This window comes from Rhyacophila brunnea, unplaced genomic scaffold (assembly GCF_057557595.1).
Source record: "Rhyacophila brunnea isolate RB1 unplaced genomic scaffold, BYU_Rbru_1.0 scaffold_6, whole genome shotgun sequence".
NCBI classification, from domain to species: Eukaryota; Metazoa; Arthropoda; class Insecta; order Trichoptera; family Rhyacophilidae; genus Rhyacophila; species Rhyacophila brunnea.
The window spans coordinates 24313184-24340886 of record NW_028233276.1 but is presented as its reverse complement, the minus strand read 5'-3'; the positions used below and the strand labels follow the sequence as shown (position 1 = coordinate 24340886).

At 32.9% G+C, this 27703-nt stretch overlaps 1 protein-coding gene across 2 annotated transcripts in view; it reads left to right on the top strand.

The window, feature by feature from the left end:
- Positions 1-27703, top strand: part of klar (klarsicht) — a 932846-nt gene that overhangs the window by 747453 nt on the left and 157690 nt on the right. For both annotated transcript variants that reach the window (XM_085957193.1, XM_085957192.1), the window contains one exon: positions 3844-4023. In XM_085957193.1, coding sequence (XP_085813319.1) covers positions 3844-4023 — 180 coding nt within the window. The remainder of the gene's footprint in view (positions 1-3843; positions 4024-27703) is intronic.

Below are 27703 nucleotides of genomic sequence, written 5' to 3'. Positions count from 1 at the left end.
TAGTAATTTTCACAGAATACACATTATTACATTTAGTTTTGGTTTCATCACGTTGAGAATAATTAATTAAACGTGGATGGAAATCACAATAGAAAGTTATCGGTAAATGTGCATTGATTCGAATTCAATAAATGGTAATATGGATGTAAGACAGTACTAACTCGGTTTTATGTGTTTCGCGTGATATTCATTTTCTCAATATAGGCATGGTCAGTAAAGTAATATACTATCTCGTTGAATTTTATATTGGAAACTATAATTATTAAAATCATCTTGTAATTGTGGTGATAAAATATATGCGTAAGTATTCAATTAAGGTTATACATGCAATATAGTTATGAGTTATGGCCTGTACTGCAGTAAGCTGCACGATTTTAATTAATGATTTATTTGCAATATCTGGTAACTAAGAACTAATGATTATGGACGCAGTGTAATTAATATTTTAATACCCCTAGTGTCGCAAATAAATATTTGTATTTACAATCATGATTGATTTATCTGTTTAAACTTAATTGACATATTACGGCGGTAGTGAAAATTCACTGCTTCATTGGACACTCTATAGCACTTTCACTTTTTTTTAAATTAATCTTTTAAAATAATATAAAAAATATACAGTTTTCAGTTTCTTCCATATAAGGTAAAACATAAGGAAAAATAAATACTTAGGTAGGTAAGCACTTACTTATGTCATTTTGGCAATGTAGGTAGTTTTTTTTTTCCTAGATGCCTCTATGGATACCTCGCATTTACTATCGAGGTTTCTTAAGGACTTTGGCACGCAAACTACTCTACTTGATGCTAGTCAAATGAAAATTGTGCCGGCTGAAAGAATATGCCTTATTGAAAACTGTTCTTCTACCCGCATCGGGTATTGCTAATTCGAATTCGGCCAGGGCCTATGAAACCGCCTTGCAAAAACCCTGGAAAATTCTTAGTAGCGCAAGGCGGAGGTGATTCTGATGAATATTTTGTCGTATTCATTGGGAACTGAGGACTGCGATTTGTAGTCGAGTTTTTTCCCGTGGTAAAAGAAATGTCGCATATGACTGATATATCCTATCTTATATGATTGCAGTCACTGGATCTAAAAGGCATGAATCATCTTTACATGTCACCATTTATTATTTTTATTCTTTTTATTACATCAATACAGAAATTAAAAAGTGCATCTCTTCCGGCCTCGTTTGCCATGGTCCCCGGAAGGTCTCGAATGTCCGCATCTGCCATCTATAATAAAAAGTTCAGGTTGTGCCGCTCCTTGCTAAAGATTTGACAATCTAGGAGTAAATGTAGGACGTCCTGGTCGCTTCCGTCGTCGCAGGGACACTTTCCATCAGATGTCATTTTAAACCGGTGCAGGTACGCTCGCATGACTACATGACCTGTAAGAATCTGAGTCATCTCAAAACACAGCCCCTTATGCACCCTGACGTCTCGTGCTGCTAAAATTGAAGGTAAAAACTTTCGGGTCAACTCCCCTGTCGATGAGTTTATGTATCGTGAGTTCCATTCGTTTTTCACCATATCTGAAATTGTAATTTTCGCGTAGCTCAGAGGAAATTTGTCATAAGCTATCGCGGTCTTGGGTTCAGAGGCACCATGCCGAGCCAATTTGTCAGCTCTTTCATTTCCTTAATGTAGGTAGTTATAGAGTTTGCAATGTGGTGTACACATTTATAGTAATTTAGCACCGAATGGGACTTGAACCCCACAGCCATCGCATTTCAGGCGCTGTGCTTTTCATATTAAGAGCGTACATAAGTGAAACGGCAAATAATTTTCAACTGTATGTAGAATGAAATTACGGCCGCGTTGTCATTCGGAGAGCGATAGTCGAGGTGTCTGCACGTCGATTCGTTTTGTAATGGCGTCGGATGAAAATATTCTTAAATCGTGTAAAGATGACTAAAAAACTTTACGTATGTACTTAAAAAAGAAAACATGTCAATGAATATACTATTATTATTACGATTATAATAATAAACATAACATAAAAAGGACGCATGTTGAACTTTTATCACAAATTATATTTCGTTCGGCTTCTGTCATTTGCACCCGCGACCCGCATTCCGCACATCGCCTAGTCACGATCTTTTTATTAGACCATGCCTCAGCTGATGTAGGTATAGCATTAACTTACCGGTGCACGCACTATCTACATTTAAAAAAAATCAGCGAATGCAAATAATATGAACGTTAAAACTACAATTTTGAGATTCTTCTGTGAAAATATTTGATGATAAACGAAAAAATATTTTCTTCAATATTCAAAATACGAGTTGATACATTACGATCTCCATTAGTTTTGGATTGCCTATACAAAAAGCATTGGTAAAACGATAATACATAGCTGGTAATTGTTCGTATTTTGTTAAAATTAAATATATTAAGTACCTATTTATTATCTACCAATTATTTGCCTTTTCGACTTGATGTTTCTACAACATTATCTTTCGCAGTCTCAAATATTTTGTAGGTTTCGTTAATTTAAAAATATTTTATTCGGCAGCCACTAATTTGTAATTACCCTGGCATGGTTTACTTTCAGTTATCAGAGAAGCACTAGAAATGTGTTTTCGCATTGAGTTTATAAATACTTCACCGGTGCCAACGTAAAATTATCTGTTATTCCAAGTAACGTAACAGCGGTAACGGCATATACTTTTTATAAATACTTCCAAATTTTAAGCAGGTAGCCGATTAGGTACTAGAAACTCGTTTTTACCAAAGAAACATACTTTGTTTTTTTCGATGACATCATGTAAGCCAAATTGTATATTAATCAGGCTTCTTTTCTCGTATATCCCAGCATTCTTAGGTTCAAGATCAAGACAATCGTGAAACGCAGTCACCCCTTCTGGCTTCCACCCCCTTATGTATCACTATACATACCTAGAGTGAATGCTAAGCCCATACGGTTCCTTGAAGGAGGAACATCTACCACTATTTTATATTTTTAAATGCCAACCAAACTACTTGAATACTAACTATTATCTCCACCAGCCGACCCTATTGAAGCTTATCACTTGAAATAATATATCTACGTACTTGACTAAAGAATGACTTCTGTCATAATTACGTCTACATTAAATTTAATTATATTTCATTATGATGATTAAAATTTCATATTTCGTTAAGAGCGTACTTCAGTGAAACGGCAAATAATTTTCAAAAGTAGGTGCGACGAAATTTCCCACTAGTTGTCAACAGTCGAGGTGTCCGCACGTCGATTTGTTTTGTCATGGCGTCAGATGAAAATATTCTTAAATCGTGTAAAGATGACTAAAAAACTTTACGTATGTTCTTTTTACTTAAAAAAGAAAACATGTCAATGAATGTACTATTATTATTCGTAATATAACAAGAAACATAACATTAAATGGACGCATGTTGGATTTTTATGACAAATTATATTTCGTTTGGCACGCGTCATTTGCACAATCAGCGCATCGCCTAGCCACGGTCTTTTTACACCATGCCTCAACTGAAGTATAGCCTTAAATGTTTAAACAAATTGTATTTATGTAGTTGTAACACATTCTTAGCACTTATATTGTCTTCTCTCGACGTAATAATTAATACATTTGCACTAAACCATCGAAATAATAAATGTTGCTACTGGTTATTCCTAAGGTATATTTCAATAGAATTATTGTTTCAAATAATGTCGGTTTTCATGTAAATTTTCCATCTTACAGCTTACAGGTCAACAAAATGTTGACATGAATCTTTCAACTATTTTGTATAAATCGAAAGCTCAATGAACTTTCGCAGTAGCTTTCAATATTGTCTTATATTTTGCTTAAATTTAACATTTGCTTTTCTTGATTTTTACAGGTTTTACAACGTGAAGTCGAGTGGCACGGCCGCATCGTCAGCTCCGTGGTGCGCCTCTGTCGTCCTGGGTCTGCAGAACCCGTGGCGAGAGCCCTCGAAAGGCGTTGGCATCACCTCTATCTCAGGGCACTAGAGTGGCAATGTCACCTGGAGACCTGTCAGACACGCATCGACACTCAGGTAAGATTTAAAAAATCTGCAATACTTTTAAGCGAAAGGAGCTGTTTCATTTTAATGATTTTTGTGTTCTCCGTTCCGTTTTACATCAATATGTCAAATTTAATATCGGTAGCTTTTTAACGAAGCGCCCTGAATTGATTTGTAGTAATATTACACTGGAATTTTATAACTAAAAATATTCAAAAGTATTAATTTTATTCAACTTGGAACTAGGTTCTTAATTATCATTTGAGCAATTTAGATGCATGGCTCGCTTATAGTTTTATCCAGTGACTTCTAATTTCGCATTAAAAATAACTGTTCTGCTTCTGTTTCTAAAAATAAATCTAGTCATTCGTTCATCGATAAATAAGTTTATCTCAAGCTAGATGTCAGACGAATTAATTTTTACGGTTAGTCCCGGAAGTCATTTATCAATCAAATGATTAAGATTTTGTGCACTTTGACGTTAACGTGCGTATTACTAATGCACATGATGTCATAATATTATACTTGGAATGCTGTATTTCGTATATTTTTTATTTATTCGTCATGGTTAAAGTTAAAACAATATTTATTATCTCTCTACATTACTTTCAATCCCAAGTTAATATGGAAGAAAGTGAGATGTATGTACCTACTTAATGCACAGTCAAAGTTCAGTAAACACCTCATTTTCTGCTCGTAAAATGTAGATTGTATCTGCATGTTCAATATTTATTATTGTTATGAGGTCAGCGATCGTGGTTCATGCAGCTAATTTTGTAGTGAAACACTTAACTTATGAACCCTTTCGATGCCACACCACAGTAAATTTATGTTGTGTTAAATAAAATAGCACAACCCATTATTTTATTACTTGACCAGGAAAGCGGAAAATACTCAACGTATTATCTATATGGCGTTGAAGGGGTTCTTGTGAGATATGGCAAATGTAGTAAATAATTGATTATCGATGATTAAAGTAACATATTTGTATGAAAATTAATAAGCATTTCAGCACTGGATTACATTCCATTATTTATAACATCCGTGCAATTATTTTTATAACAACGTATATAATTAGAATGTTTTCATATGACTCGTCCTCCTTAAAATTTTAAATACTTTAATTAATAAAGCATTTGAAGACATGAGCTCTTTTACAGAATGTTAAACACAGTTATCCAGAATTTGAAATCGCATTGAACTTGCAGTATCATCAGTGCACAACCCGTTCAATCCTCAGGACGTAAAATATTTATTTTTGATTTTTCATCTTTACTTATAGGTCTAAAATCTTTATACTTATACGTTTTTGAATCCATTGGGTTTTTACTAAATTTCTCAGCGTTAGGATTCGTTCAGCAGAGTTATACCATTGAATTGATCTGTTTTTTATTTACCTTTATGTTTGTCGAAATCCTTTCATTTATCAGCGAATTAACCCTACTCATGTTTCACGGTGTTCTTTTATACTAAAAGTTAATACCTAGATATTAAATAATTTTTTTTTTTTTTAATTTCTCACATTTTGATAAAATGCACCTCTTACCAGACATATTATATAATATACATACAGGCAGTCTATAAGTAAATTTATATTTTGTATAACGATAATCGTAAATCACTTATTTAATTAATTATAATGCATAACATCAACGTGTTTCAATAAAATTAACCTATTCATTCGAAGTGTTGACTGGCCACATTCAGCGCCTGCATATATTCGCCAGCCATAAATAAACATCGAGTGTGGTGTGGTAGGCCTGCGGCTGTCGTCGGCAGCGGAGTCAACTGTGTTGCCAACGCAAAAATAAAAATATATGCACTTCCACCGTGACATTGACATTGGTAGTTCATACATTATATTATTTTATAAATACATAAGACCTGATGGCATTAGCCGTTAAAACCTTTATTATTGTATACTTACATATATTATAATATTACATTGTGCATAGTAAAGTTAATCACTACTGTTTGAAATACTGTCATGTATGTAATTATGTACCTAGATACGTATGCAAATTATCTGCTCTTCGAAATTCAAAAATATATTCAGCAAATCAATCCGGTCGGTAACATCGATTCCTACAGTTTCCTACTTCCCTGAAAACAAAATGCTTTATTCAGTGGCCATTAGATATCAACCGTAGAAATGGGTGCACGTTTTATGTTGAGCGTCTAAAAAAAAGTATAAAAATATTCAAATATCATTATCTGTTGGACATAGCAGCTATGATAGCAGCAATGGGTACATACGCAAAAAATAACACGTCTTGAGACGTTTACGATTATTTATGTTCCGATTTCACGAATTCCCAAAAACCATTTATGTACACAATAGAATGACGGGAAATGATTACTCAACGCCGTGTTTTTTCCCGCGAATTCAAAAAGTCGACTGCCATTTTAAATGTTAGAACGTCTTTTGTGGCCAATGTCATTAACCCTTCGAAAGCAAGGTCCTTTTTTCTATCCGAGTAGTCAATTTGGCATTTGATCTGTATTTGGTTGCCGGTTTTTTTTTTTTTTTTTTAATATTGATGCTAATTCATTTTGGTCATGATACTCCTGAGAATTTATCTTCAGTTTTGTCGTATTCATGTACTTGCACGATTTACGTGATCTTTATTATTACCTATCATTTGTTTATGTTTGATGGTAATGATAATCGTCCATTTTGTTTCATCCTTGTCCGAATATGGACCGGATTCCTTTTTCAAATAAAAGTCAAGCTACATACACAAAAAATGATATTTGTTTAAATCAAATCATCAAAAATATTATATCATATTCAATCATCGATCGATTCGATTGTATTGTTACTTATAATTACTTCCGTCAACATGTCGAGTGATTTTCAAAATAAAAGATTTTATAAATATATATCGTTATAGATAATATTTATTATATCTGTTAACTTATTTTCAATTACAACCATCCTTCAAACTCGAGACATTTTTTTTGTTAATAATCTTTATATAATTATGTACCATTCCATAACGTGCAGTTCAAAATGTTTTATTTATTTTTTGTTCACATTGTAATTATTATTTGTATTTTACTTATTTTTATCGTGATTATATTGTACCAGAAACTAAATCAATCATCGTAATATCTTCATATCTCCACCATTAGTAGCTGGATGAATGCCTGCCTGGCCAGGCCTCTTCCAATATTCTCAATTATTAGTTTTTCGCTGTCAGGCATTTTCGCCGGACTTGTCTTGCGATCACGTGGTGCCTCTTGGCATCTGCTTCCCGACCGACATACTTAGCAATTTCCCATTTTCTCCATCTATCGCATTGCGTAGGTACCTACACCCGTCCCTTGATTTAATTTGCCAACACAAAAATGGTCAACACAAACGTTTTTTATGTCACATTACCGTTAATGTTAACTTTTTTATTTCTACATTAATGAACACCTTCTTACGCCTAAATTGTATTTTTAAACGTTCGTGACGTTTAAGTATACGTAGTATTCTTCTTTTGGTGCCGTCTTCTCTCTATCCGGGATCCCCAAGACCTTCGACATTAAATCACTTACAAAGGTAGCATATTATCCAAGTTTCTACCTACACTTCTGCTGACAACCATATTTCCCTGCAATTCTAATTTTTTTTAAATATGGCCGAAGTATGCAAACTTTATTCGCTTGATTGTAGCTATAAGTTTCATTGTACATAAGCTTAAAACCACCATAATTTGCAGACGATTTAGCACAACGTTATCTGTTACTTACCATTTTGTTTGCCACTGAATTACGTTTAAATCCCCCATTTAAATAATCCATACCATTACGAATCACAGGAATGTTAATGTGATAATTACCTAACTGATAATCTTTCTCTGAAATTTTTTCTTTGGGGTATATTTTAATACGCCTAATTTACCGGTGTACGGTGTACTTTCTCAGTTAAAATCATTAAAGCAGCAAGAACTTTAATCACGAATAAAACCGTTTTTTTCATTATTTAGCTTTTCAAAATGCCTGGATAAAATAAATACTGATTAATTGGCGACAAAATGTACTTGACAGACATGGTCCGATGTTTATGCTTAGGCGATTTCTTTGCTTTGCGGATAATGTTTAACTGTCAATTTTACCGTTCGCTATTGGTTTTACCAAACCGCAAAACAAAAAAAAAACGTATTTACGTATTATTTGGCCAATTCTCAACGATTATTCGATACGCCTCGTGGTTTATTTGGCAAAAAAACTAAGGCCATCTTTGACAACGTATCGCTCCATTGCTGTTTCGTACGTCATTGAAAATTGTCGCACTGTTTCCTACAGTGGTGGCTCTAATTAGACGTGAAAAGTTATGTCATTTTATATTAATCAATGATTACGATATCATGTTGAACGACTTTTTCTGCCTATTACGTTTTCTATCAGTATATAACAATGCCTAACTGATATCACATTTCAATCCAATTCGAATAACTGTCCACTAAAAAATGTTTTCGCTATTTTATTAGTCCATATTTGCCGAATATAGATAATTTCATCAAGTAATAAATTAATTAAAATAATGAGGATTCAACGAATGTAAGTGCACCAGTGACCATTTTTTTCTTAGTGTTTATTGTTCTGTCTTTTAATTTAACTAATCAGACCTATTCAAATTACATACATTGCTATGAAACAATTTTAGGTATAAAATGGTTATACTGTTTCGTACAAAACAGTATCATGCTTGACTTCTATTTCATATATAAATAGGTACTATATATGCGTTAAACGGTTTGTTTAATTATATTATGTTTAATTCCTCGGTCTCTCAATAATGATCACTAAGCAAATAGTCAGTGTTTTCAACCCTACTATAATTATGCGAAAATGTAAAATACTATAGTTTTACGCCAAATATGCATAAAAGACCATGATTTTGTATTTGATATTGACGATGATAAAATAATGTTCCTGTACAATATGCCCATCTTTATTCTATAATCACCATATAAAAAGATGGCAACACTGTAACCTAACATGCCTCTTTTATGCCTAATAAATACATCAGAAATTTTAGCCACTGTCAGTTAATAGACCATAATATGGTTTTTATATTATTTTCCATGCAGATTTGAATATATTAAGAACATTCAAGTAATTTCGTTTATTCCAAATTTAAATATCGGTACCTATTATTTATTTTGTATAACACTTCATTCTTTACAATAATTACATACTATAAACATAAACAGTCGATAATGTAGGTATTTATTATATCATATTACAATTTACATTCTTTTATATTTTGCTTAATTCTATTGAATTTTAGATAACCCATTTGCTTAGTGCCGTTATAGATATGTCATTATCTCATAGTCATAAGAAGTGAAATGACAACATTCTAAATGTAATTTAATACTTGTGGAAACTAAAACTGTAATTTCATAATGATATATTTGATACTGTTTTGTTCCATTAATTCTTACATAGCAATCGGAATAATACAACACAATGATTTGATAAAAAAAAACAAGTTTTTTACTTCAATCCATCATCAGCTGGCTGTGCCACATCCGTCAACATTCTTAATATCTCATATTAGTCATATTAAATATATTTTATCTGATCATTATAGCTGTTTTGTATTATAATAAATACCTAACCTATTTTAATAGTAAACTTATATTATTAATATCCCTTGTCTTTTTTCTATCAACGAATGATAATTCATCTACAATTCTAACCGCTAATCCTACACTCTGCATTTTAGTTTAGTTAGATCGTAATAATGAGAATTCGGTTATAAATACGTACCTACGCAAAAATGTAAGAAGTATAATAAAATGGTTACCGGATAATATTATGATGTCAAACTATAACTATTTTCTTACCTACCTACCTAAAAAGAAACCTCGCGCAAAATATTTTTCAACTGGTATTATTTCCCGAGATTTCCTAACCTCTTTATACAACAGTCTAGAAAACCTCTATATAGATAGGTATTATGCATGATTTAAAATGTTTAAAAGTACTAAAACCCCTGCAAAGTCACACTTTGTTGTTTTCGAATTTGGCTAAAATGGCTGACTAACTCATAATACAAAGTCTGTTTAATCTGAAAACCAGCTAACTCCATTTGGTCAAATTGTTCAGGAAATAAGAAAACTTAATAATAAATAATAAAAACTCTCCGAGCGGAATTTATCAATCCCAAAACACACACTTGATAACTTTTTTATTTACAAATCGACTGCACTAGGATTTATTACTCTATGTATTTTAGCTTCCCTTTTATATACCTATAAAGAAAATTTATGTGAAGAGCGGAGTTGTTAAATTTACGATATTGGAAAATTGGCAGTTAGCTGTTTTGTGTGAAGAACGATAACGGATTTATTAATAGATTTAGCAGTTTGAAATTGTGTGTGAGCATAGAAAACATGCTCCATAACAAAATGCCATCAAAATCTCATTTTTGGTCAAAAGTGGGAGTTAGCTGGTTTGCAGATTAATCTGTCATAATTTGACATGGTAAAAGTGTAAAAAATAACTGTTTTAGAAATTAATCGGTTCGTTTTATTCAAGCTTGGATGATACATATTTTCGTCGAGACACCGAGCAAATGGTAAAGCCTAAATCAGCTTATAGCTTTACTTCTGTATCACGGCGACGATCTGCATAACCACGTCATAATCCTACCGCTTTTGAAAGTACATATTTATGTCTTCGACTCCTGTTTTCTGCCTTTTACACTCGATACAGAAGAGCTATGAAATCTCAACCATGACATGTTTATTGTTGGCATTCTTCTACTTATTTATTTCACTTTTTACAGAAATCAGATTTTTGTAACCGCCATAGCAGTCTGCATCTTGAATTTTGTCCTTGAGATATGAGAGAGATAATGAGATATTTTAATACTCTTATACCAAAATATCTATCAAGCTTTACGAGTGAAGTCTCTTAAATATGGTTACTCAAGAGCTTACCGTTTGTTTTTTTATTGTCAATTGTATTCCATTCAGCTTGAAGATGCATGTTCTCCATTTGCTATTGCGGCCAGTCAGAGTTTGCAGACATTCCCGATGTCACGGCAACACAGTTATAAGATCATCAGACATAATAATATTATCATGTTTCCCTTGTGTCATTTTGTCAGCTAGGTGTCAGTGCTGCCAACGTGTCAAACGGATGAGAGAAACTTTCTTTATGGACCGGTGTTCGCATTTATATCGCTGACTTGTCTATAGGTAACGGATATTGATTAATTTTTTCCCCCGATACTATTCGTGTATCGGTATGGTATTACATTATAACGATACGGACGTGATTTCAGAATGAGCATTCCATGTCCATTCATTCTGCGTAACACATATTATTTTATTAAGCATGATTGAATAATATATTTAGGAAGAAACCGTGATATCAATTCAAATATTATTTATTTTACATATACCTGTAGTGAATTTTACGAAGACGTTCACAATATGACATTTAAAAACAACGAAATAGATGCAGTATTAAGTTATTACACAATAGAAAGAGTAAATACTTGAAAGAGTATGTACTATAAATTAGATACAAGGAAAGAAGTACACCAAATGAGCTAAGTATATAATAACTAATTAATAAGCTATAAATAATCGTACCGATCGGGTTAAACTACTTTGATATCTTTACTCGTTCCAATAATTATTATTCTTAATAAATAGCAATCTCCTACTTATTATATTTTGGCTTAAATTCTATAATAACTGCACGTATAATAAATTCTTTTATTATAGCAGAAAATCAACTTTTTAGTCTCAATGATTACACATAGAAATTTAATAATTTACATTTACATGTTCTAATTGTCATTTATTTAAACTATTGCGATTTGCAAATCTTATCTCTGTATTGTATTTTCAGAGAAAGTTTTAAAGTGACCCATAAATATAATTCAACAAATAGTCACGGTGATGTCTTCTATGTACATCTATCTATATGTACAATAGTACAATAATATTACTGTTTATTAAAATGTAGATAAATAGTAGCATTAAGAAACGAATAAATAATAACAATATATAAATTAAATAGTAAAATAGAAAGTAACAATGTATAAATATCATCCAAGAACAATAAATTGCATATTGACATGCAATACGTAAGTTCACGGTCATAAAACAGCATCCATTTATTATTCAAATGCCATGCACTTTAGTAGCTAACTTAATAATTGTACATATAGGCAAAATAATAATATGCAAACGGTTGTCTGACTATTTGTCACAATGCAGTCTGAGATTGCGTGCAATGTGGGATTTAAAGATACACAAGTCACGCTTACACGATTAATTAATTGATCGGAAAGGTGTTGTCTCTATTCAATTTACAAGTGCCCTAGGCAAGGCGAGTAATGTCGTCCGCATTGGGCACACGAAAGCGCCTTGTCTGACATCATCTCCATGACAGTCAATGATTTACGGCGCGAGTCCGCTGACAAGTGGTTTTGCGAGTGTAAACGACCCATCGCCATATTGCAAATAAGTGTATTTGCATACTCATTTTGACGTGGTATTAGTACCTATAATTAACTATCTGAAATATTTCAGTTATAATAAAATCATAAATACAGAATAAGACAGCATGCAAAGTGTATGGGTTAGGAGAAAATTATGTGAGGAGAGTAAATGAAATCACTAAATGAAAACGGTCTTTCACTATCATATATTATTTGGAAACTATTATAGTACGTATTTTAATTGTAGCGAACATTTTACGTCTTTTTTATTTACACGTACAGTCATAATGGACCATAGTCGTCATCATCTATACAACATTACAATACGTGAATAAATCATTATGGACGTTAATGTAAGTAAATAAATGTTTGAACTACTCTACTTATTATCTGTATAAAATAATTTTATTATAATCATATCGACTTTCAATCGCAATCCTTTGAATATTTTGAAGCGGACTATCTCCAATAGTCCATAGATAACGATCCTTCAATAGTCTACTTTTACTATGTGAATTTTTTCGTTTAAATTTTAATTTAGTGGCCTAGTCACTAGTGGCAAACTGTTTTTTTAATAATATTTAAATCAATTGCAAATGATGATCATGAATTTTGTGTTACCATTGAAAAGGAGACGAATTTAAAACACTTTAATGCCATCGGTACAAGCTGAAAAATATAATTTATTCTCACTCGATTCTATTCCTTGCTAATAAAATTGTTAAATCATTATTAGCTTAGGTACTATAACGCAATTTCACGTTGTTTTGACTTAGCACCCGTTTCCTTGACACAGTATTTTGCAAATTAATGATAAATGAAAAAATGTATTCATTACAACTTACAATATTCTGATAAGTATACTATGATTAATATTACACAAACAATATAGATTGTAGATAGAAAAAATGCAATAATGTGTGTTATATTTTTTTTTTTTTGTTCACGTCATAATTTATTGTGAAGAACGATTAATCATTTTAACAATATTAAACATAATATATCACATTTAATCTACTTAGAGTTCGAAAATCGTTATTAATAATATATATTTTTAGATATTACGTTTGATGTTTTATCTCCCGAGTATGTCCGTGCCACACGTTTTTTTTTTAATGATTAATAGTAAAATTATTAATAAACGTATGATGCCTTATTATTTCCTGTTGAAATTAATTTAATCAACGTTCCTTGAACAAACAACAAACTTGAGTTTCGTGTCTCATCGCATTCTCAAAATTATAACTAATTTAAATTTACGTTCAGATAGCCTATGACCTTCTATTCTTTAATTTTAGTTACATGACCTTAACCACGTGTGCCATTCACAAAAAAAATATACACGAACAATGTTTTTCTAAAAACAATGGCAGGTTATTCTTTGTAATGATATGTACTATTATTATGTAGGAACATTAGAAACTACATCTTCATTATTCAACAGTTTAATAATAAAGCTAAAAAGCATTATGTGCATTTACACATCTTAATGTTTGCACAATATCGATGAAGGGCAATTATAGATTACTTCTCAAAGCTTATGAACAATTATTGTGTATTTATTTATACTATTTATAGGGTATATCATTTAATTTTTAAAATGTACTTTAACTGCTTACTTTAATAACTAGTACTACCATTGGAACTCGCCATTTAGTGCCACGGCCTGACTATATGCAGCCTTCCCTTGAATTCTAATCAAACGATTTAGTGCGACAACCATTCGTAGGTATATCCGTATGGTGGTTCGGGTAGTATTCTAAGTTGGTGTTTCGTATTGAACGTTTTGACGGTGGGTCCATAAAGCTGTCAACGTGCCCAACTCAAATCTGTGGAATTTTCTTTACCTTTCGATTACAATGTATTTCTTGTTCTTATGTGTATACTTATGTACTGCAACTTTCTCGTTCTATTAAACATTTTTTTCTGAGAAGCTCTGGGATAGCTATTTTTTGAATATTCGGACGAATGAAAGCAAGTTTTTTGGTCGACAGTTTGTAGCAAAAAACTAATTGACTTCTTATTTATTACCTTGAAAGTCGTCCATTTATTAAATCATCAGAGGCTACAAAAACAAAACCTGATCCAAAAGCGCGGTCAACTTTTATTCATTTCTTCGTAACTTTTACAATATTATTGTCTTGTTTTATTACACAACACTAATTATGGTCAGATTTCTATCACTGGATCAGTATCCGACTGACTTTTTTCAACGGTGACACTCAATTAACTGCAATAATACTAATTATGGTCAGACTCGAAAACACTTACTGGCTCAGTATTACGTTAGTCATTGCCAGTTTCTAACAGAATATTATAGATTTTTTTTTAAAGTTTTCATTCATTATTTTTAACGTATGGTAATTCTTAAAATTTAAAAAAAATATATATAAAATGGGCTTTCAAAATTAGTATTCACCACATATAGATATTGCTTCTACGATACATGCTTCCTTCATACAGAAGTGGATACTTTTGATAATCGGAAAATCGTAAGGAGTTGAGAGCGATGTTAGTTTAAAATATTTTATCATGAATTACTTACTACAAAGTAAACGCTGAATATCTTGAAAAGATTTTCAACCCATATTGTTTGAAGGAAATCCTGAAATAATTTGTTGTAAAATCTCGGGAACCCCTTCCTGTTGAACACATTGTTAGATTCAATAGTACTGCAAAATGACAAAAAAATCACCGTGCGTCCGTGTTTTACCGGTTATAATTCTTCTTCTTCTTCTTTCACCCTGTCACGTCCCAACATTGGGGCATAGGGCAAGCACAAGTTGGCGCCACTTCCCTCGGTCCATCGCCAACTCCTGTGCCTCCCGCCATGTCAGACCTGCAGCACGTAGGTCGCTTTTGTAGCATCGCTGCAGGGTGAGGGAGGGCCGGCCACGGCGACGGAACCCTTGAGGCTGTGCCACAAGGGTACGGAGTGACGCACTCTTTGGCGGCATCCGGAATACATGTCCCAGCAACGTAAATCGTCTCTTCGTGATAACTTCAATCACCGAAGGCTGTTGTGTCTGCTCATGAACTCGGGTGTTTGTAACGCGGTCGTACCAATGTACCCCTAAGATTCTGCGGAGACATCAATTCTCAAAGCTCAAAAGCCGAGACTCTTGAAGCTTAGTAAGATGCCATGTCTCACAGCCATACAGGAGCACAGGTAGCACGCACGCGTTAAACAAACGACATTTGGTCCTCACATAATACAGCCTTGACCTCCATGCGACTCCAAGTTGGTTGAACGCAGAGCCCGCCACACCCATGCGGATTCCAAGCTCACTAGAAATACCACCATCATCGGCAACCGTGGCACCCAAGTTATAATTAATAATATAGTTTACGAGAAAACCTTAAAAATTAAAAATACAGGTACTTTCTTTTCCCCCAGGCTTTTGTAAATTCTTTCGGAAACTCTTGACATGAGCTCGTAGAACCCTGGTTGGAAATCACTAATGTATGAGTTTCGTTCAAATTGATTAATAATTGATAAACAATGTATTTATTCAACCGTATTTAAGTATGTTGCATTTGCGTCATTTTTTGCGACCCGGTTTTCGCTTTTCGACATCTTCAGGCATTATGCACACCCACCAATGGCAAATGCACACTTTTTTTAGAAAATACGTATATTGGAATAGCCTAATTAACATGCATTGAAAAAAAAACTTGGCCGAGTGAGATTCGAACACATGTCCTTCCCTATCTAAATGAGTACCTAACCACTATTCTACCGTACTAAGTGCCTACTACTAATCGTGCAGACTTTACTACACTATCTATGAGGTTTTCTGTTATTGACGAAATTTGACATTGGTTATTTGAGGCACTTCCGTGTTATTGTCAGTATGCCACAATGTGCTTTTCATCAGTATTGTATCTATCTCATTATTAACATATATTATTATCTATTAATATTTTCATTTTAGCACAGCTTCTGATTGAATACCACTGCTGTTTATTATGACGACAAAGTTCCTAACTTTCGAATGATATCAGAATATATAATAATTCTTATTCATATATGGGACATCGATAATCTGAAACTGGTTCGAATCGCGGTGCTAGCGGTCTTGAAAGTAAACAGTGTACACACATGCGATAAATTATACACATTATTCGCAAGCGGAATCGTGTCAGCGGGTTTCCGAGAGCGGGGGGGTTACCACTTGGATGAGACGCCTCGCTTTTTGATAACATGCATTATCTCGCGGATCGTGATCTACATGGAAGATCTAGAATTGCGCTCACAAAATGGAAACGGTAACCGAAAAGAGCGTGAATAAATGAATAACTTCTAAGTGCATTCATTCGCCGCGGCGGAATGTGGAGCAGCTGTGAATCGCTGAAGATGGCGGTTGGAAAAGTAACTCTGAAAATTAGCAGTGTAAATGAACACCTGTAAAACGCGCCGTATCCACAGCAAGTGGCTAAAAATGTTCCTCTAAATATATTTTGCGAAGATACTACACGTTCTAATATTATTAACTATCCAATTTTATTCAATATAACGTCTTAAACTTAAGCAAATGAAGTTAATAAAATAGCCAGATAAACGTCATTGAGAAATATTGTATCTGGAGTTCCGAAAACTGAGAAACCAACCTATATAATATCGTACAAATAGTATCGTAAAAAAACTATTTAAAAATTGTTTGATATCCATACGAATCAAATCACTGTTCACTGTTAATTCTTGGTTAGCATTTCTTATCGGTGACGGTCTCAGGCGGTTGAAATTGTCAGTAATCCTATTTAAAGTTTTGTGCGTAATAATTCGTACGATGAAATTAATTATTTACGCAATCCACACAAACATATTTAAATAATATGAGAACCAGTTTCGTCGGCTTTGATAGGCTGAATTTTCAAGTTATTATTTCTCATTATCACAACATACATTGACATAAATTGAATAAACCTATATCTGCTAGGCCGCAGTGGCTTTCAAACTTTTTCATCTGACGGCACCCTCAATAGTATTTCTACAAGAATTGAATAGGTTAATACGTGTTCTCTGCATTTTTTCTCTAGATTTATTTCAGGTTTTCCGAGCTTTTTTCCAGTCGTTAATGTCTTGTTTTAATATTTTCCTTTCGCTGTGTGATGCTAAGTTTTTTCTTTCTACAAATCATCGTGGAAATCCTTTAACTATAAGTATATTTTTTTCATTTTATTTTTCCTAATTTTTAAATAATATGTACCTAGTATTTCCGACAAAAATATAATACACAGCAGCTATAGATAAATAGACATTTAAAAGTACTATTTAAAATTATATTCCTTACTGTTTTATATTTATATGTAGGTACTATATATTTTATAATATTCTTTCTTCCCTACATATGGTGCCAATTTATCGTGATACGCAATTTTTATTTTACCATACATGATAATATGGTACCTAACGTTTTCGTTTGTGTGTACACTAACATATTTTGATCTTCAATTATTTTTTTATAAATTTACGAACAAGGCCTCAAGGAACCTTTACTTAATATTATGACACATTATTCTTATTTATATGCCTTTCAAACAGACAAAAATAGAACCACGCCTCCCCTCGAACTTAAAGCTCAAAAGCTTCCCACACATACTGTCCTAGATGAGCGGTGTCGGTACGTTACGACGTTACAAGTTACAATCGCATCGAAGGACCAAACAACGTCGTAAATGGTTTATAAACATGATCATCGTCGTATGTAGATGTGGCACTCGTAGGTGGATCATTATGGTGGAGCCTTTGAAGTCGTAACAGTATTATATTATTTATGTTAACAGCTAACACTCTGACGTGGAGATTTCCGTTTTGAATAATGTTATTATTCATTACTAAGAATCTAAATAGGCATATCATTGTATCCATTAAGAAGTGTTACGTTGGCAAACTGCCTTAATTTATATTAAAGCTCATTTCATTTTTAAATTGGATACATTTATCTGTATGTCGGTATTTTTCTTGGGACAATGATTGTACGTATAATGACTATAATGTAATAAATAAAATAATTTATATTAAATATTATTAACTTAATAATAATATAACTGAAGGCCTTGGCATAATAACAACATATGTCACAAAACTCATATTTTTGAGGAAAGGGTATGTAATATAAAGGAAAAAGTATCTTGATTGTAAAAATTATTTTTATAAATGCACTATTTGGGTATAAAAAAATATTGAATTAATTTTGGTTACATAGATATTAATTTGAAAAAAAATAATGTGGCATTTGCTGTTTTTACAGTATTTTTGTACCTTTTTTATTTGGTAAAACTGTGTGCCCTCTGATAGAAAAAACATGGGTGGCGATTTATTACCGTTTGCTTAATTTTGTTAAATTTTGTCATTCGAGGCGTTTCAGACGTCTGTATGCTAGTACTATCCAAGATAATATTATAATAAAAACAATCCTAAACGGACTTTATAGATTAACCATGATTGAACGAATGAAAGATAAATTGGCAGTTCAGACACTATCAAGTACGGAATGTATATTAACACCGCGTTGTGATAAAAATGTAAAACTCCAGGAACTTTGCTGTTTTCATACAAAAATCCAAAATTATTGTGGTTTTTAGAAAATCGGCATATTTTTGAAAGCTGATTTGAGGATTTTTTTTTAAATATGTCTGCACAGTTGTATGTAACCATACACAGAGAATAGAGACATGTGGACATTTGTTGTTTTTATGCCAATGTCTTCAATTAAAAACACACTTCCATAGGCACAAATACTTTTTATATTCTCGAAAATATCATAATATGTAATGTAAAATAATATATTTATTAATAAATATATTATTAATTTTTTTTTTTTAATTTATCTCAAAGTCTATGTTTTGTATGTAGCTTTTATATAGATAGCACGAAGTATCCCTTCAAAGTGAGAGCAGCTGTTCCTAATATTATAATGTACAATAATCCGAATACGTAATGCATTTTCCTTGCTGTTTTATGACAATATAAAAATTGAAATCATCAAGTATTTATAATTAAGTTAAGTATATAATATATACCAGAAATTCATTCGATAGAGGTCGCTTGGCTTGGTCGAGGAAAAGTACGTGGAAGCGCGACGCACAGGTCTGAGAAAAATTTAATCAAATTTGGTAGGCATTTATTTGCCCAGTAATGGATTGGTCCAAGGTAGTATTGTAAAAATCATACAATAAAAACCGATTTAAATTTATTTTTTTGTATTTTTTACATTATAAATAATTACTTCTTTGATGCATTGTGAGATGGTGGCGTTCAATACATAAAATATATTCATGTGATACTGTTCTACGTTTTCCGTATAACGTAGTAATTTCAAAATACACAAAAATAATTGACAGTAGTGATGTAATGTGTCAAATTCAAATATAGGTCCGTCATTAAGGCGCGCTAGGGCGAAGAAAGCTATTTGTAATAATAGCTCGTCATTATATTATTGTGGTGTGGATCCAAACCTTTTGTGTTCGGTTTATTTATGTTATTATCACAAATCGTTTCCATTGATGGCAAGAATGGACTTTATACAGTGACGTGGCTATGATTTTCCTACAAAAATCTCAAATTCTATTAATATTCTTATTGTGGTGAACTTTTACTCCAGTACACCCAACGACGAATCAATATATTATAGAACATAAATTTAGAAAAATAACTATTTTCTATTAACTTACTATCAAAGGTAATAAAAATAATGACATGTTTTTTCTTTCATCGCGAGGTCACCAAAAAGCCATCAGTTTTAGCTTGAGGCCAATTTTAGACCTGTAATTAATAATTATTAGGAGTATATTGTTTTGATATGAACTTTACGTTGGTAACCTTTTTAGAAGCAAATTTAGATACTTCAAATTTATTTGTCTGCAAGTACCTATACATAATACATACATGACTGAACATTAAAATAATTACAAGATAAAAATAACCTTTTATATACCACGTTTTTAAATTTTCTGTTGAATCTTATAAACTTGACAATTCTATCTATTAATAATTTAGGGCAAATAAGGCAATTGTCAACAAATCATTTTTTTGCTATTTTGCAACAAACAAACAAATATAGAATACTGAAATGTCATTTTGATTTCCATAGTAACGCACGTATATATTAATAATTTAGTTGCTAGGACCACCCCTTTAGCAACCAATAATAGTGGATTGGATTACGGATTTCTTCCGAAATAACTTTTCATACAAAACAAAATTAACTGAAAATGAATTCAATTCTACTTAAAGATGGCTAAAAGTATTAAAAGAATGCATTGTCATCGTGTTATGATATATTCTAAAAGTTTCAAATGTCTAGCTAGTCGGGAAGTTAGTTAAAAATCGATTGCAAGATTTGTACTGGATAAACAACCACCGACAAACAAGAATACGAGATAAGAAAAACGTGGTAAAATACACATCCAAAACGTTCACAGCTTAACATATTTCAGAAATGTAAGGCATGTCAAGATGCAAAAAGGCTCTCTTTATTTTGCTGTAATGCTCAAATTAAAACAAATAAGTTTTATTAATTTTTTAAATTCAAACAATTAATTGAGTGTCTCAGTATATGCACTCATATGATATAATAAAAGTTATAATATAATATGTACATAAAAACAATCAATATAATATAGAACATGTGGCCGTGGCGTACTATCGATACAAGCGTTCGGATTCGAACCCCGTTTGGGTTAAATCCACATGCATATGTGGATCCGGAGCGCGATGCAGAACCATATTTAGGCGTATAAGTCCCTAAGTGTGTGGCCTCAGTGACGAGCGTTGTGCAGAGCGCAGCGCGCAGCGTGGAGGACAAACACGTGTTACGCAATGCAGGTGGCCTTACTGGCTATGAAAAACAGCAGGGGTGTTTGTGTTTTTTACAGCGCGCAGACGAGCGCGCGCGCCCATGACAAACCAGTTTGAAATTTAACAGCGTTTAGTTCGGCGCGCAAATTATTTTCGTTATTCGGTGGAGGGAATTAGCAGTAAAAGTCGGAATTGAAGGAAAATAATGTTTTTATTTATTAGTATAAAGTTCGTTGTATTATTAAGTATTTCATTACAAATTTATTCAGGCCGGAGTTATTCTGTTTTCCAAAAAATAGTTGAAAATTGGTTTCTTACATCTCGCGCTGTGACGGAAGAACTGTTGTTTCGTCTATTACCTGAGAATTTATTCGTAGTTGATTCTGTAGGAATATTATTTATAATGTAATGATTTTATTTATTTATTTAATTATTTATTTTATTTATTTAGAAAAAGAGTATTACGGCATTACAGCGATTAGCCAATGCGCCATAATACATAATAAATACAAAATTATAAAAATGTCTTAATTACAAATAACAACTAATATAACAAGAAAGCAGAAAAAACAGCATGTGTTTATGTAAATATTAAAAAAACATGACATATACAATTATAAATTTAACATATTTAACACGTTTACTAACATTATATAGTTGATAAAAAATAAATCAACCTTTATGGTGCCATCAAATAAGTTAATCGCATGATACACAGCATCATGAAACATAACATCTGTCCTGCGACGAGGTATCATGAAAACCGTAGAGTTACGGGTAATATTGGTGGGAACATGAAAATTAATATTTGCCAGTATTACGGATTGTAAATGAACCCACGAAGAAGTAAAAAGAAATGCTTTAAAAGAGCAATCACTCTTCTAGTGGACAGGGATTGCATTGAAAGCATACCCAGAATAAAACGAGTCGGGAAATTCATTTTATTATCATTATCACAAGGAAAGAACCCGTATGTTCTTAAGTAGAGAAATCTAAGAAATCTATTGTGGATGATGATCAAAATTGCCTTCGAGATCTCTTATAACATTGTGTAAAATGCATGTAGCTATTATTATTAGACAAGCATGTTCCACGTTCGTTTCTATCGCTTTACTTAATATACACCTATTTGCATATAAACTCCCAAGAACACATTCAATACACTTCCGTACGCGAGAGAGCCAGAGTTATTAAAATTTTCACTTTGGCTAAACGCTCCAAACGCTCACTGTGCACTAAGGACAGATCAGAGAACGCCGCACGCTGCGCTGCGCGCCGCGCTGCACGCAACGCTGAGGCCGTACACTAAGAGAAGCGAATATCGGTAACTATATCGCGTCGTACATACTTACAGCTCTCCCCTGGATTACGGTGGTTGCCGGTTGAAGCTCCAATCGGATCGATACGTTTTCAAATAAGCACATAATACTCTTCTAAATTATCTATATTTCAAAAGTATTTAAAATCTTCAAAATGCAATGTTTTTCTTTTTATGTTTAAATCAATCTACGCGTAATACAATTTTATACTCTGGTAGTTACAGTACCTACCCACGTCTTGTTGACAGCCCTGTCAATTTCCCTTTCTATTAGAAAAGTATAAAAGAATGCTGTCCCAAACAAATGGTGGTTTTCTTTGTCGTTTTAATATTTGGCAATCGCATTAAATCTGTCGTGTTGTTTTGATTTCCGTTCTGAGTGACTTAAATTCTCGTACAAAAAAGATATAAGATAACATTATGCTAATATTTATTTTATTGAGTTTATTTATCGGATCCACGGTAATACGGTGAAAGGAACAAGTAGATTTAAATCAACACTTTTAATAATATAATAACATTGTCTGATATTTTCACTCATAGGTATATGCTCAAAATTGACGTACGGAATAATAATTTGCGTTGCATTTAAAAAATTATATATTGCTACCAAATATCTGTAAAACCCGTTTAATCAAAGAACATTGATTTTAGGAAATCAGTTTATTTTGGATTATTTTACTGGTGGATTATGCATATTATAATATGATGTCTTTAAAAATTGTCATGGCATATATTATATACCATGGACATCTAAAATTCTGTCTCGTTTCCAGTTCGATTTAAAAAAAAAATGTTCCCGCAGTGAACGCACAGTATTTATATGTGACCGCCGTGCCATACGCCCGATGTTAGAAGCAGTCAATAAACATGAATCCGGGATATTTTGCAATAATTGTGCTATACTTGTAATAATTTTCAATGAACGTTTTGTAAGCTTTTTTGACGAACGATAGCTTTTTAAAGTTCTTAAGTGTACCCGGTAAAATACCTACCACCTTTAGTAATAGCTTCACACCGTATGGAGTAGTTTTAAGAAAAGCCTTTTTCGACTCCAAATCAGACTTAGATTTTACCAATATAAAGTACGCTCAGTACTGCCTAAAAGTGTATCTATTTCTTCTTCGTTCATCTGTGCTTATAAAAATTTCTGTTTCTTGCCATTCGTCTTTTTTCTTCCAAAGTTATGCTACAATCCCGTTTCACATTACGCCACCAGTAGGGAATCCAATCCCGGGATCCCGGGATCCCGAGTTTTTTTCGATACCTATGAATCCCGGGATTGATAAACATAATCCCGGGATTTCGGGATTGATTTTTTTATCAATTTTTATGGAAAATATAACAGAAAAAATACTTTTAATACAAAATAACTACATTAGAAATAAACTGAGTTTGAATGAAGTTTGATGTGTAGGTTGCCGATTCATTTTATTTTTTCACATAGATTATTAAAAATGAGAAAGATTGGTAAAAAAACAATGCTTCGCACTTTTAACAAAGTAATTCCACCATGATATCATACGTTTTACGGCAGTTTCATATTTGGCTGACTAATTAGATTTATGAAGCGGAAAGGCCATAAGTACGCCATGATTATTTGCTTTACTATTTTAAATCTCGCTGATCTATTCATTATGTCTTTACTATCAGAAACAGCAATCTCATATTAAATTCACATTATTATTTATATTACAATATTATTTACTCCATTAAACTTGTGTATTTCCAAGATTTAACGTATACAATATTAACAATAAATGTCTTAAATAGTATAAATTATACTAGATTTATTTTTGACCGATTTTATCAATGTTATTTGTAAATATAAAAATTTTATATTAACAATGGAAAAAAATCCCAATCCCGGGACCAGTCCCGGGATCCCGGGATTGTCAAATTGTAATCCCGAAAACCCGGGATCTGAATTTTGGCTCGGGATTGGATTCCCTAGCCACCAGTATTTGTTACAAATCAAATAATATAGTTACATAATATTGTTTAGGTTTGATTATAAAAAAATATACCTTGCCAGCTTGTATCTCAATCGTTTTAGGCAGCGCAACTTGTACATGCAGCGAAAAAATGTTGTCATGTTTTGTTTTTGTATAATATGCATAGCTGCTTGCAACTAACCGAAAAGGTATCTGTTTATAATAGATATTAAATGTTTCTTGATTCTTATCAAAGCACCACACTGCGTTTAGTGGCTGGCAATCACCGTAGACATGACATTACGATGCAAGTGGATTGCGCACACACAATCTGTACGTCTCTTCTTTGAAGAAATCTGGAACATTGCTATGCCATTGTTTGTGTTGTTTTTCAGTACCTACGCGCCGTCATCAATTTGACACTAAACATCGTGTCGAGCGGTGCCCATTGGAAACAATGCCGTGTTTTGCTCCAGCGATTTGAATAATACTAATTCAACAATCTAGATTTTATCAATTCAAATGTATTTTTTTTATGTAACGGGTTTCGGAATTGTTGCGAAAAAACGTGACGCGAAAGAGGTTTTGCTAAAATGTGACCCCGTCGAATAGTAACACTAAACAATGTGTGATTTGCCTGTTAAAAATGACTATGTATTTCGGTTATGTCATCTTCAGTACCCACAAGCAAGTTACTTACTTCTCGTTGGTTAATCTCGTGTTTGCGTAGTACCTACAACTCATTTTTCACGGTGGAAACCACTATATTTTTATAACTCCACAGTTTTGAGTTTATGACAAGACTTACTTAAAATAACTATCCATGTAGGTATAAATATAAGAATTTGACATTACGATTAATGACAACAATGCTTATCTCAGTGACCTCTATAAAAATGCCAAAACTGAAGTATCTTTTACTGTATTGTACCAACCTTGGCAGAAACTAGTAATTTTATATATTATTTTCTGATTGCTCCACCTCATTGGCGCATTCACTGCTTCTTTTATCTACCTTGCACAGTCTTTCAAGGCTGTCTTATCTTTGAAAAATAATGTTCCTAAAAGCTAATATTAATTTTCTGATGTATCGATGCATTATCTCAGTATCCTCGACACTATATTTGTATTATGACATCACAATATAAGACGCTTATGGGGGCAGCAAATTAAGAATGAAGGAATGGAAATAATACAACGTTTGAAAATACACTTCGTGTAGCTTTAACCGGTTTTATGTTTGTAAATGATTATTGATTGCATCAAAAATTTCAAGTCTTCCTTTGTATGTACCTACCTACCTGTCCGTTTAAAATAGCTACGCACAATTAGAAAATCTGCTTTAAGGGTGCCAATTTACCTAGGTATGTCACTTCCTAATGCTACACATGTGTGTTATGTTCCTAATTTAATCCCTTCGGATCCTAATATGTATCAGCCGGGCAGGCGTTGCTCGATTGTGTGGATCGTAGATAGGAAGGACCTACATAATGTACGTTTACATGAAAATTAAAAGTAGACAGTAGCAGCACACACTTGGAGCATTTAGATCAGAAGCAATGTCATAATACTAACAATCTTATATGCATGCGGCCCTCATAGGCCAGTGCGAAAGGCGCTGGCCTTTCATCCGGGGGCTCCGTGTTCAACTCGGTGAGGTCACAATATTTATATTCATCTGTGTTTTTCTCAAAGCCTGGGTGTTTATGATTGTTTCATTTATATTACTGTCAACACTACTCGTTCACCACACTACTGCCATTGGGGCTCATGGTCTTCTGTAGTGTTAAATAATAAAAAAAAAGAAATACATAGAGTTTTACAAAATGTGTCGATGGTTCCACCAAGCGAAAAGGTTTGGGTATTACTGGTTTAAAAACACCTTGTTTTTTACGTAGTGTTGTAAGAGCCATATTATTGTATTGTTGTCGTCTACTAGCACTATCTATGGCCCAATACAACACACTTTTCAATGCAACTATAATAATAATGCGATTTTTTTCACAGTATTTACTAATACAGAAATTGTTGTGTTGTAGGACTCAAGTAAAATTGTTTTTATCTATTCACTGGACATGTCAAAGTGACAGTCAAATAGCATACTGACAAATCGCTTATTAACCGCCCGTCAATTATAATATATAGGTATACGTATAAAAAGCAAACATATGGCACGCCGTATTTTCACAACATGGAAATCAATTTCCCTCTCTTGTCACCAGACAAACAAATAGACGTTTGAAATTTGTCAAGTGATTTCGCCAACGCCGCAATGAAGGCCTATAAACATCAATTATTTGAGTGGATAGGGAAGTTGTCTCAATATACAAGTGTTCGGATGATTGTGCGAAGCCTTAAAAGGATTTCGCTTGCATAAATCACATAACAGCTTTTCTCTGAAAGCTCCGACCCGCTTTCCATATAAGTGCATCTCTCGGTACGTCTGTGATAAATGGTCTATCGTTTTGGTCGTAAAACCTTTCGTTGATCGTACTGCGGGACAATTATTTATTATGATTTAAGGTGATTATTTCACAAGCTTTTGCACAGTTTCAAATGGTTTATGCCTCATATTTAAGTGTCACTCCATTAAGTATCCGATAAACGATTATAGACTCGAGATTTCGCATTACATATGATGCAAAAGGTATAATAGAATTGTAATGTCGAAATTATGTTTACTTCGTATTAAGTATGCGTCTCCTATTGAAGTTTTGTGACCAATGTCCTATAATAATATGTGTCACTGCATTATCAGTCGTATATAATAAAATTAATATCCCCAACTTGGACAAAATATCTCAAGATACGTAGCTCAGACAACCTCCTTCTATGTATGACTCCGTTGGCATCTACATAATAATATCTTTCCCCACACGATGCGTTTAACGTCGGCGATTAGTTCAGATATTTCCTCCTTGTTCATCGCTGCTATAAATATGGATGGAATCCTAAGTTCAAACCAGTCTGAGCTTCACCCTGGACGTTCTTCTTCTACAAGAGCCTCGCTTACCGGACACCTTCCCTTTAATGATGATATTATGCAGAAGTTGATATTACTCGGGATGCCGCAAGACGTGGCCAAAGTATACCAACGTTTTTGTTTTTATTTCTCTGATTATTTCTTTGAACTTTTTCATTTTCGAAAGTTATAACTTTGTTTTTCTAACTGATACAGAGCATGTGTCTGTAAACCA